At 39.6% G+C, this 13,635-nt stretch overlaps 1 protein-coding gene across 24 annotated transcripts in view; it reads right to left on the bottom strand.

The window, feature by feature from the left end:
• Positions 1-13,635, bottom strand: part of PARD3 (par-3 family cell polarity regulator) — a 657,675-nt gene that overhangs the window by 188,219 nt on the left and 455,821 nt on the right. For 20 of the 24 annotated variants that reach the window (XM_035029555.1, XM_035029556.1, XM_035029553.1 and 17 more), the window contains one exon: positions 8,464-8,695. In XM_035029555.1, coding sequence (XP_034885446.1) covers positions 8,464-8,695 — 232 coding nt within the window. Of the gene's footprint in view, positions 1-1,746; positions 2,254-3,402; positions 3,830-8,463; positions 8,696-13,635 lie in introns of those variants that run through there. The other 4 variants (XM_035029561.1, XM_035029560.1, XM_035029559.1 and 1 more) reach the window with 2 other exon arrangements.

The following is a 13,635-nucleotide window of genomic DNA, read 5'->3' on the forward strand; positions in this document are numbered from 1 at the left end:
TGATTCCAGGTAGAGAGATGAGCGAGGACAAAGGCTCCAGTGGGCTTGGCAGGTGGGGAGAAGAGGCCAGTGCAGCCAGAGTGAAGTTAGCAAAGGCAAGAGGAGAAGGAATGAGGTCAGAGGGGCTGGGGGTAGGAGGCTAGTCTGGAGGGGGGGGTCCCCATCGGTGACTCTAAGGGTTTCGAACTTTCCTCTGAATGACTTGGAAGGCTGCTGGGGGTTGAGCAGAGAAGGGAAATGACGTGACTTCTAGCTGCAGTGTGGAGAATGTACTGCATGGAAGGGGAAAGCAGGAAGAGCGGTTGGAGGATTATTGCCGAAGTCCGGGAGACGGAGGATGCTGGTACAGAAAAGTACCAGGGCTTTATAGAAATTATAAATCAAGTGGGCCTTTGCTTTTGTACCTCAATAAATTGGATGTGGAATGTAAGGAAAATATAAGAGTCAAGGATTACTTGAAGGCTTTGTACCTAACCAACTGAAAAAAAACGGAGCTGCTATTATCTAAGAAGGGAAGGAACAGGGGTGCCTGAGTGGCTCAGGTCATGATCCGGGGGTCCTGGGATCAAGCCCTGAATCTGGCTCCCTGTTCAGCGGGGAGTCTGCTTCTCCCTCTCCCTCTGCCTCTCCCCTTGTTCATGCACGTATTCTCTCTCTCTCTCAAATAAATAAATAAAATCTTTAAAAAAAAAAAAAAAGGGAAGCAGTATCCAGAAACTGAGTTGGAAGCACGCTAAGTGTTGATATTCAAGTGAGCATGTAGAGATGATGTAGGACCTACAAATCTAGAGTTCAAAGAAGATGCCCAGGAGATGTAAATTTGGGAATTATCTGCCCATGGACTATATTTAGAGTCCAGAGGCTGTTTCCTAAGAATATAAAAACTCTGTGTTACTGAAAAGAGGAAAAGAGAAGAACACTAAGGACTGAGTTTGGTGGGGGGGGAAGGGGGAGAGGGGGGGCGGCGCTCCAATATCTGAAGGACAGAGCATGACACAGAATTGGCAAAGGAGATGGAACTGGAGTGACCACAAAGGATCTCCAAGAAGAGCAACTGTCAACGTGCCAAGTGCCCCGGGCAGACCCAGGTGATGTGAGGGTGCACAGGGAAGACTCCCCCATGAAGAGGTCCCTGGTGACCCGCCCAGAACAGGCTGTGGAGCCCAGGCGGATGAGGCTTCACTGAAGGGAGTTTCAGAGAGAACAGGAATATGGAGAGGACAAATACAAATTTACCAAAGGGTCTGTGTGGATGTGTAGGAGAGAAAATGAGGTAGTAGTTGAAAGGGTAGGGAGGTTAAGACAGACTTTCCTCTAAGCTGGAGGAAGTAACAGCACAGTGTAGGACAAAGTGAATGATCCAGTGGAGAAGGGCAATCCTTCCTGACGCCAGGGGGAGAAGGGGGAGAAGGGGGAGAAGGGGGAGAAGGGGCTGGAGCCATGTGGCGGAATGGGCAAGAGAGGATCAGAATGGATCTAGGGGTCCTGGCCTTACCTTAAAGCTCATCCATCCTAAAAACAGGTAGAAAGGTTAACGGGAGACATGGTCATTTCACTAGGATATGAAATTTAATCCAATTTTAGTCTTTTGTTTCTAAATTGGCTATTATTAAACAGGTCAGAAGAAAACCATCCAACATTCAATTATGTAAGAGGTCACTTTGCCAGGGAATTCTTTAAAAGACTATTTGAAGTAATCAAACAATTACCCTTATGTAATAATTTGTGGCTTGGTAAAAATATATTTAGGAATCCCAGGTACTTGGATCCATTATATTTAATGTGAAAGATACAGAACCTCTAACGGTAACAAAAACATTCAGAAAGAATACTCCCAATATATGTTGTGGTGAATGTCATTAGCCTGGCCTGTCTTCCAGTACATTTTCAATGGTGTGATCATATTTATTTACCCTGTGTTATTAGAGAGTGAATAGTCACTAGCCTTCAATTTTCCCATCAATTGCAGAAAAAAAGATTCCAGTTTCTACACCGTCTGGAATTGAAATTGACTTAGCATCTCAGAACTGTCAAAAATTTCTTCTACGAAAAGGTTTGCTTTACAGAGACTGTAAAGTAGGTGTCATCCTTGACACTGCATTCTATATTCATGCCGCAGGTCTGTGGAAAAGCAGCGCTAAGGAGCGTCAGGAAAGGTCTTAGAAAGGCCTCGCCGTCATGCTTTGTGCCTCCGCTGGCTTCCTTGCAGTCCGCTCCGTGCTGTAGATGTCAGGGGCTCTCCATTTAAAACTGCTAATAAGAAAAAGGAGAATTCGAGAAGAATATGATATCAGCTACCCTAGAACTTGCCTTTGCTAACAGGTCAGCCTGACACTTATTTTCCTGTGTTAAAAACGGGAACCTCTGTTTCCATTCGAATTAGAAAAAGCATACATTGAGTCCTCGGGATTTACATATTTGAAACTAATTCCAAGGGATCCTACTCGTATGTGTACTCACACCACAAGGCTGGTCTCTGTCCAGCTCACAAATGAGAAACCAAGTAAAATTACACAGAATCTCTCCTTTCAAGTTCTTTCTTTTCTATTACAAAGTATGGTGCCTGTCTTTCATATAGATGGGCAGACTTTTCCACAGATGTATTTTCACTGCATTCCCTAAATCAGCCGCACTTTAGACTGAGTGCCATTTAATGTTACCAATGTGCAACTGGTCACGTTCGTCCACAGGGCAATTAGGCCTGAGCCATAAAAATCCACAAGCCCCGCTATTTCCTACATCAACAAATAAGCAGGGTTATGGGAGCCTCCTTCCTGCGATACAGGTGGGGGCTGTTGCCTGGCGGAGCTGGGCAGAGTTCTGTCTTCACAGGCACACAACCCAGCTCCACAACACCCTTTATGAAATGGTCCTCTGTTTCATCATCACGTTTATTTTCAAGTACGATACAATTCCAACATCCTCAGGGAATAAAGCTAACTAGATAGGGTCCTGCCTGCAATTTTGAAGACATGAAGAATGGAGAGGTGGTGAGTTAAGACTTCTTATATGCAGAAGGCTTCCTCCTAAAGGAAGGACAGGCTGAGACCCACCCACACGTTCAGAGAGCTGTGATTACAACACTTGGTCAGGCAGACTCTTTCCAGAAACACTGTTTTAAAAGGGTGTGTGCTCTTAACTCCCCGTGGTCTCAGCAAACCTCAGAATTACTATTTGCCTGAGTATCTCTACTTTTTCCCAGGAAGGACTTGCTGGGTCAGCCACCCCCAAGCACAATTATCTCTTTTCCTAACCCTCCATCTTTTGTCTAAACCCTGTAACCTATGAAGGGACTAAAATTTGCTCAAAAGTACCTTGCAAACTGGCCGATTTGGTTATCAACTGGTGGGTGACAGTCCTAACCCACAGGCCTCCCTGCCCTGGGACTGCTCATCTACCAGCTGCCTGTGTCCTCGGCCACCGTGTCACACAAACCAAACTGGTACGTTACATCGTCTCGAAAGCAGATTCTAACATTGGACTGGTGTGTGCTGATGATTTCTGAATACGCCAGCAGCTAGACTATGGTTTTCACTATGAAAAGGGGCTAATAAAAATGAGAGGAAAAAACACTTCTCTGCCTTTTCAAGCAGTAATTTAAACCCCCAAGCTCGAAATCAAGATGAAAAAGTTCCAAATTGATTAATATGGAAATTACCAAACCATCGAAACTGCTGATGTCGTAAACAAAATTCGTCAACAGCCACTAAGAATTCATTAAAAGTAAATTTATTGTTTGTTTAAAAATCAACTGTGCAATATGTGCTTCTCGAGACCTTTTTGAATCTGGTTTGTTGTTCATCTCTTCTCAGGCTTCAGTTTGGCAAGGCTAAATGAGAAACACGGTATAGACACACAGTTAGTAAGTACAGGTAAGGGAAGCAACAATCATTCCTGTTTGTTATTCTCTCAAAGCCTAAAGAGTGTAATCCAAGCTACAACATCAAGTCTTAAAATCTGATCATGTTCATTGTGTTCTGAAAACTATCATATTCTAAAAGGGAAAAGATAGCAGTGTATCTGATTTCAACCAAACAAGGTTTCAAACTAAATTACCTATTTCCTCTTACAGAACTAAAAACAAGGCTGCAGGGACCCAGGTAATCATTTTAAGTGTAATTGGAGGATTCAATTTTAATGGTAATATTGCAACATTACTTTTGCTTTAGCTTTCCATAGCGATGGTTCTCAGCTGTCACATATGGACAAAAGCATAAAATGAACCTGAGATGTGACAGTGAGGTCACTTCTAAGAAACCTTCAGTTTGAGATGGATACAATTCTATGACATGCAAAATAAAACTATTCTAATCTTTTAGGCAAAGCAATATCAAATTGTACTTACTCCAGAGCTGAAAAAAAGGGCAACACATAATTTTTAACACTTACTATCTGAGAATATTGTCCTAATACAGGGTTTTATTATTGTGTGGATTATTTCAATTTGAAGATGGAAACCAGGCAAAAGCATGTTGCCGAATAATGCTGTTGCTTTCCTTCAAACAGGAACACATTTAAAACATTAAATAATAGATCTCTCTCCTTCTAAAGGACAGATTTAGTTTCTTCCCTCTTTAAGGACAATTTCATACAACTGCAGAATTCTCAAAAATTTTTTATAGTATTAAATTTGAATAGCCAAGCATCTGAGAATCAAACATAAACAAAGACTCAAAATTCCAGACCCTCCCTCTGTTCTGCACTTTGCACAAAGAATGATTACATTTACAAGTCATGTTTACCTATTTAGTAAGCACACTCTGGTTTCTTAGCTACAAAGCCATTTTAATTAAGGCAATAGGAGTTCCTTATGTGCAAAAGAAGATGTAGTATATACAATAAGAAACTCATACAAACGTGAAACACTTTACATTTGTTATTTTTCTTATAGCTTAAAATTTGTGATTTAAAACTTTCATTAAGACCAGCTTTTGCACTTCATATACTCCATAATTTATTAACAGAAGAGTGATTCATATGACTCAAAACATTCTTTCCTAGAGCTATTTTTCAATAATTAAATCATCTTTGTGACTACCATTCAATGTGTGAAATAGAAAACTATGTCATCTGTATATACCAATAAATAAAAATACCTACGCAAGGTGCCATGGTTTCCTCTGGTGCCCTTTTAAAAACAGGGTCCGTATATTTGGCCCTCTTCAAATTGAACCCAAAATCACAGACAATCTATAGGGGGAGGAAGAGAGTGTGTGTGTTTGCGGGGGGGCTGTGGAGGGAGATGGTGAGGAGGAGAGCCGGTGAGCCTGTTTTTAAAGGAAAACATATTATTACCTCCTCGAGCGACTAAAGAGAAAAAGCTCATACGCTCAGAAAGTTAGACTCCCAATATCCAATGTCCCTGACCCTTAGCTTTTTCTTTCTGTTATCTGAACCAAAACCAAAATCATAACAACACATGCACAAACGCACATGCTCTCACACAGACACGCGCACGTCCCTGCTTTGTACTTCAGGCCTATGCTGGGCAGCCGCACCTGAACCTCCTTACAAACTGTCCTAAGAAATGTATATGCGCGTACACATTTGGATTAAGCTATTTAAAAGCAACACTGCTAAGGAAATCACATGCTATTCTCCATAAGAGAACAAAAAGAAAGGAAAAACTAATTTTAAAATCAGACTATATTCCCCTATGTTATTTAAAAAAAAAAAAAAGAAAACATAAAAGAACCAATCTGAGAGTGTATTAGTCTCGAACAGTGAGATCCAGTAAGTATGAGAGGTAGTTACAAATGTTTTGAAAAATCTAACAATGCTTTAAGAGTCTTCTCCAATACGAAGAACATAATATAATGGTGTGAAGGATTAAGAGCCAAGAGTCAATCAGACAAAAAGCTTATTGTATGTTTAATAAATTATTCTCAGATCATTTTCAAGGAGAAGTGTTTGGCAAGCTTCAACCATTTCCCAAAGGACTGAGGCAGTGATTTGCACCCGGATGGAAGACAGTCATGGTCAAGGAAACTAGACAAGATACTGAGACTCTGCTTAAGAGAGATTTACATTCTTTGGCATCTTGTACTCCTAGGAGAAGTGGCTCTGTTTTGTGGAACTCATACACTTTCATGGTGTAAGTTCTCCCAACACGGCTCACATTCAACTAGCAGCATTATGTCTTAAAGGTAGAGCTGGTGAGAGCTGTTTTTGTGGCCCCGCGTAAAGTGTTAGCACTGTGCCAATCAAGAGGGGTAAATAACCTCGAATGCAGAGATCATGGTAAAATGTGATAAAATAATTAGGAACTGGTAAATTTTGAGTACTGCTTTTGATTTTCATAAAACTTACTTAATTTTTATAATGGTGTGTTTAACAAACGTTTGGCAATATTTCTAAACATTGAGCAATTGGCTCTCACAAGCCAATGTGGGCTGATTCTAGCAAACCACTGATGCTATGTTCCCAGAAAAGTATGAATGTCAGTGATTTTCTTTAATAGCTATTCTTAAACACTGGGAGAATACAAGCTAATTTTTTAGGGGGGTAAAAAAACCCTTTAGCTCCTGCACCTAAACAAAGAAGTTAGTTTTCGAAAATATGCAGGCCTTTGAAATTACAATTATCACAAGGCTGGCTTTCACTACAGGGTGCAGGTATAACCCATAGAACTTGGTCTAGAGAAAACATCATATAGTATTTTACAGAACTTTTAGCAACAAGGTGGTTCTTGAGTTACAATTCAGGGTCGCTCTGAAACATACAGGTCCCCATGGCCCCCACACCGTCCACTCTTCTGGCCCCCGAAAGGAAAAACTCTACCATAAAGCCTCTCTTACTCTGGAGTTGTAAATTACAGAAAAAAACAATTTATAATGAAAATAATTTATAACATATTTTATAAAGACACACCAGAAATTTGCTTATTTTTTTTATTCCATGAGAAGAACAGAGCACTGTATCTGTCAGATAAATGTTGCCTGACGAAGGAGGGAAACTAAGAGGCCATTGGCTTTCAATGCGACTTCAGGAGGACACCTGGAAACGAGACCTTGTTGAATGTGTAAGTCCCAGGGAAGGTATCCTCCCATCTCGTATTCTCCAATTTAAAGAAGTAGTACACAGTTCTTAAATTTTAATTGATGGGCAAGGGCCTTATGTCGTGCATTATGCAGGTGCCAACTTACGAGCTGTCAGTCTGCATATACAGAAAGAAAAGTCCCCTGGCTTGCAAAGAAACTGAAATAAAAGTGGCCGTTAGAGCAATTTCGTCCCATAGGTGTTCTTGGATACAACATACAATGAAGAAAGACAATCTGACTGAAAAAGCATTCAGTAGTACATAAACAAGAAAAACTCTAATGTAAAACTATGGAAGTCCCAATGCTCTGAAGCATCAGAGATGGAACTCACATCGTATTTAAATGAAAGCTAATGCCACTAATAGGCCAGGCTTTGTTTTATCTAGGTCTATAGTTTACTTCTTCCATGCACTCAACTTAATCAGACATGTACAGAGCACATCTGTTGTGTTGTGTGGCCTGCAGGCTGGGCCCCGAGTCCTCAACTTTGCAGGCTTGACATATCTTTAACTCCCTGAGTTATTGAGGTCAACCTCAGGATCATAAATCAAGAAGTTCCAGGAAAATAAAAACTCCTGTTCACATTTTGCAATTAAAAGAAAGTTAAAAGAAAGGGATTCCTAATACAGGGTAACTACTTTTTGAAGAGTCAAGTGGCTGTGCTGTATGTTTTTAATTTGAAACCATCATCTTGATATGTTTAGGGGTTTAATTTATGGAACAATCGAGCAACCTTTATATTTAACATTAAATGCCTGAATATTATAAATCACCTTAGATGAACATTTATGGGAGAGTTTCAGTGCAACTTCTGAACAACTTGTCACTTTTACTGTGGAGCAATGATTTGTAAAAAACGATATGCTAAGTAATCCCAGAGCATAATTTAGGGACACAAAAACAAGTGTCAGGAAACAGCCAGAGCCTACACTGAATGAAATCTTTACAGACTGAAGTAATAAGTCTTAAATTAATCAACACAGCTTAATTGAAGCTCTATTTGTAACATTTTTTATTAGACTTGTTATTAATGAACCTCTAAATGCTACCACTAACTTGAGCTCTATGTTAAATTTAAATAATGAACCATTGTTCACACACACAAAAGAACACACACCGCTTTAACAGCCCTTTGTCTCCATGGGGCTCCTTCTCTCACGCATAGCTAACATGAAGACTGGTCCTTCCTTCCTCACATGGTTATTTATGCGGTTGGCAAGATACCATCTTTAAGGCTGCTACCATGGTCTGAAATAACGGAAGTGAAATCCTTGAGAAGACAGTCAGTGAAGACTGAACATTAGAAAACATTTTTGATTGCCCTCAAAGATAACGTTTTCAAATCTGGGCTCGTAGAATTCTGTATTAACCTCCCACTCACGGATGTCTAGGGATGATCTGCTCTGGGTTGGTAAAGACTTACCTGAACATGTCTCCCAAGCCCTTCAGCATTCCCTTCTTGGCTTTCATTTTCTCTTTCTCCTTGTCTCGGTCTTTCTTCTTCTCTTTGCCAGCTTTCTCCTTTCTCCTATCCATCTTATCGCCTTTCTCTTGGTTTCCATTCATGTGTCTCTCCAGAGAATGTGAAGGCTGATCACTGGCTGTGGATACAGACTCTCTCCCTGATCTTGAACTTTCTTCTGTGTCTTCTTCCACTTGGAAGGGAAACAAAAACAAAAATGGATAAGGAATACAGTGAATCAAAAGAACAAAGTGAAGGAGGCTAAAATATATGTGAGGATTTTGCTTTCCCACATTTTCTACCGTTGTTCGGCCCTGCTATCAACGTGGATTGCAAAGCTATTTACTTTTTAAGTTTTTATTTATCTAAGTAATCTCTACACCCAACATGGGACTTGAACTCACGACCCTGAGATAAAGAGTCACATGCTCTTCCGACTGAGCCAGCCAGGCACCCCTGTGCTATTTACTTTTGAGGAGAATTAGAATTGAACATGTGATGTGGATGACTACCAAGCACATGAGTATTCCTATGTGAAGATCATGTGCCAACGGTAAGAGAGAAGCAGCTTCCTGGCCAGATATTGATTCTTTCACTAGGGCTAACATCCTCCTTGATGCAGCCATGCACTGCTGGAGAGATTAGTAGGTCCTTATCATACAGCATAGACCCTGTGTTCCGTATTTGCAAAATGCAAAGAAAACAAGCAGCCCCTCCTCAAGTGCTTCCTTTCCTCATGGGTAAGGATAATGTAGATCCACTCTGGCCCCTCATTAATTTGTGAGACTACACCATTCACTAGTAAGCACACCAATACTAGCATAAGGACTTCTTTCTTCAGGCTCCCAAATACGTCCTTTTGTGATTTCTGCACACAGAAGACTGATCTTTACAGTCTCTGTAACTTTTCCTCATACTGTCATTACATAAGGCTAACATCATAAGCAAATGCTACTGCATCTTCTAATCCTAAATAACTCTGCATGTCCATCTACACAATGACAAGGAAACAAAGATGCATGACACCATGAAAATGTGTAAATCAGTAACCTCACACTCCCCTGAAGTTCGCAGATACACGACCTACTTATTGATAACAATATTCTGTTCTTTGAACCAACACTCGGCAAGCATATGGTTCAAGGGCACTTCAATACCCCAAACTTTTTGATTGGAAAGAATGACAAGTAACTAGGGTAGGTTTCCACCTACCAAAAGAATTTTAAGAATTTCTATATTAAGTAAGAAACAATATATGTACATATTAGCAGCCACTCTCATTAATCTTTTCTGAGATTGGTTGCCTAAGATTTTCTTCCAAATAGAGTAAGAATTATCAGGGCTTCAGATTATCCCTTGACTTCTGAGGTCATTTTATTCTCCTGCATCAACAAAGTATGAATCAATGTTTTTGAGCTTCTCCTAACACAGAACCAAATAGAACAGTTAAGCCTCTTCCCAATATTTCACAAAGAACTGACCTCTAAGTCAAGTTAATATATCTTCACGTGAAATTCAGTCTTGCCTCTCCACCACCAAGGGACACTTGAGTTAGTAATACACAATACCAAAGTATAATAAGACCAGTTAAAACAATCTCAGTATCTTAGTGTTCTGCTATTAAACCCTCACAAATCTGAGAAAAAGATGATCAGTAATGGCATGACCACTTCAAAGTAATACAGTTTAAAAAAAAATGCCAGCTACTTAGCATAATACCAATTCCTTTTGTTGACACATTTGGTTGAAAACATGAGCCAACATATTTCTCATGCCAGCAGGTCATGCCTTCGTACAGCTCAAGAATAAAAGCATCGCCATGTCTAAATCCAGAAGGTACTTCAGAGGTCATTTAGACCAATATCTTCCATTTCTTGCTGAAGAAACAGAAAGGTTTGGGGCCAGCATACTCCCAGTCCAGGGCTCTTTCTAGTATTATGTCCCATACAGTTGTACTTCAGCAAGACCTTCATGCATTTCTTTCATCAACTGTTTGTGATTGCTCAATTCCATGCTTCACACAACACACATCGAGGTAATCTATCACCCAGTCACTACACAATCTACCCAGAAGATAATTCCAGCGGTCAGCATTGTATTTCAGAAACCTATTGTCAATCCTGTGTATTCATTTAATGCCATGACTTGTGGTTCATACTGATGAAATCACTCAAGAAGCCAGATCAAATGCACACAAAACTCTAGAACTGGTTAGCAACCACAGAAATGACTTTAGAAAGGTGTGCCTCTTATGCAGCCATCAAAAGGAATGAGATCTTGCCATTTGCAAAGACATGGATGGAACTGGAGGGTATTATGCTGAGCGAAATAAGTCAAACAGAGAAAGACATGTATCATATGACCTCACTGATATGAGGAATTCTTAATCGCAGGAAACAAACTGAGGGTTGCTGGAGTGGGGGGTGGGGTGGGATGGATGGGGTGACTGAGTGATAGACACTGGGGAGGGTATGTGCTCTGGTAAGCACTGTGAATTGTGCAAGACTGTTGAATCTCAGATCTGTACCTCTGAAACAAATAATGCAATATATGTTAAGAAAAAAAAAAAAAGAAGAAAACAGGAGGGGAAGAATGAAGGGGGGAAATCGGAGGGGTAGACAAACCATGAGAGACGATGGACTCTGAAAAACAAACTGAGGGTTCTAGAGGGGAGGGGGGTGGGGGATGGGTTAGCCTGGTGATGGGTATTGAGGAGGGCACGTTCTGCATGGAGCACTGGGTGTTATGCACAAACAATGAATCATGGAACACTACATCTAAAACTAATGATGTAATGTATGGGGATTAACATAACAATAAAAAATTTTAAAAAAAGAAAGAAAGGTCTGCCTCCCTCTGCACAGGGTTATCTACTTGTGAACCACTCTCCTACTCCAAAGGGCGTGGTAGATTTTTTAAAATTTGCTTTTTTTCCTCTCGGTTAGTTAATATATAAATAGGAATGATACAGATTTGATAGAGAAAGCCTGTTACAACTTTCAGATAGGAACTGCTAGTGAAAATCACTAGCCTTACAAATAAATGCTGAGTTAAGGCTATACTTTTTTGTGGTCTACACAGAGCAGTGAAAGAATATCCTGGTCAACTAGCCCAAAGACGTGCTAATTATATGTAGCCTTTTCACACATGAATCTCCTGAGAGAATATAAATATAGCCTTAGCAGGGTTGAAGCACCTTGTCTGACACCCATAAACATGGCTGTGCTCCGTCTGATCGCCAACTGCTGTTTGAATCCTTTGGGAAATAGGTGCGGCCTCATCTTTGAGATAATCATCCAAACCATTATAAAGCAATTCTCATAAGTTCTCAGGAACTATAAAACCTAGGTCTGTAGGTACACTCAAGATGGATAAATGGATGCTAGTGAATTTTCTAAAATTCCCAACATGCAAACCTCCTTTTACCTATACTTCTATAACTCTTGGTAACTTTTATTACCACACTCCCCGTACGATACGATTATAAGTCTGCCTCCTATTCTCTAAACTTCTTCTAAAATGAGGACTACCAGGCAGACGCAGACAGCAGATGAAAGACTATGGGTAAACCTGACTCATGACTTTATCCCAACCAAACTCTTCTCCAATCTCTGGGTATGCCCGTTCCTTGAGTTTTAGAACAATGCCTACTTTCCTCTAATCGAGCCTGACAAAACTAGCCACACCCCAACTACAACATCGGGAAGGCTCATTGTACTTGGTTTCACTCTCCTCAGTTTCTGGTATCTTTTTATGCAATTATTGTTAGTGCTATACGTGTTGTCTAATGGATTTTAGACCCTCTACAATATCTGAAACTATAAACAAAAAAATGAGCTCAATAAATGTAAATGACTTAGTCTTCCATAGCAACCATTATCATAAATCATGAATGGAAGTATCAGTAGCCATTCTGCTAGTTTTCTGCCTAATAGTTTTGGCAGAAGTACAAGGGGCATATGTCTGCTCCTGGCTCAGTAACAGAATAAAGGCAGTGCCTTCACAACTGACTATATGCTGAAGTCAGATTTGTTGCCAATTCTTTTCATATTCACAATAATTTTCTAGTGTATGTAATAACAACTTATTTTCTAAATTGGGTGAAACAGAGAAAATTAGTATTAAATTATTTATTAACTTCGGGTTTTGTAACCTCATTTTATAAAATAAAAAATCCTAGCTCCGTTTCCTACCCCAAGCAAGTGGACTGTTTTAAAATGATACTTGCACGTTTGAGAATTCTTTATGCTTATTCGGAACATTCTAATTTAGATAATACATTACCACAGAAACTCTTCTGGGGGTGTACCGAGTTAACTAATCCCTCTGAATGCCAAATAATTAAAAATATTTAGCAATATGTGGCTTCATATGTACAAACATAAGATGTTCTTTTAGAGTATCAAAGTATATATACTTCGAACTCTAAAATTATTTGATAGAAAAAAATAAGAATCTCTCACTTGACCCTGTCCCCATGCAGAATTATGGTGGTTATCAAAAGCTTAAATAAATTGGTTACACAGTAAAATTGTTTCAAATATGTATGTTCAAGGTCACTGATAATACTGGTCATATTATTTTTTAAAGTTTTACAACCAATCTTTGTACATTTAATACCACCTTTATAATAAGGTACATAAAATACTTTTATTCCCTCAAACACAAAAAAATTCATATAAACAATTTTTCAAGTAAGAAAAGTACTGGCAATATAATAGCAGTAAATGGCTTGATCGATTGTGTTCCTGCCGTAAATTACAATGCAAGAATTAATCATAAACTTACATTTAGATGATCTATTTAAATGCTAAGTTTTACGGTTTTTTCTCTTTAATTTTGCTCATCTTTACAGATTATTTGATTTCCTTCTGCAGATAACCTACACAAAGAAAGATGATTACCTCCTTCCAAACAAATAGAAATTTCTATTTTTTTTTTTTTAAAGATTTTATTTATTTATTCATGAGAGACAGAGAGAGAGAGGCAGAGGGAGAAGCAGGCTCCCAAGGAGCAGGAAGCCCGATGCGGGACTTGATCCCAGGACCCTGAGATCATGACCTGAGCCGAAGGCAGACGCTTAACCATCTGAGCCACCCAGGCGCCCATAGAAATTTCTATTTTTTACTAACA

This window comes from Mirounga leonina, unplaced genomic scaffold (assembly GCF_011800145.1).
Source record: "Mirounga leonina isolate KUSES-001 unplaced genomic scaffold, KU_Mleo_1.0 Mir_260, whole genome shotgun sequence".
In the NCBI taxonomy this organism is placed as follows: Eukaryota; Metazoa; Chordata; class Mammalia; order Carnivora; family Phocidae; genus Mirounga; species Mirounga leonina.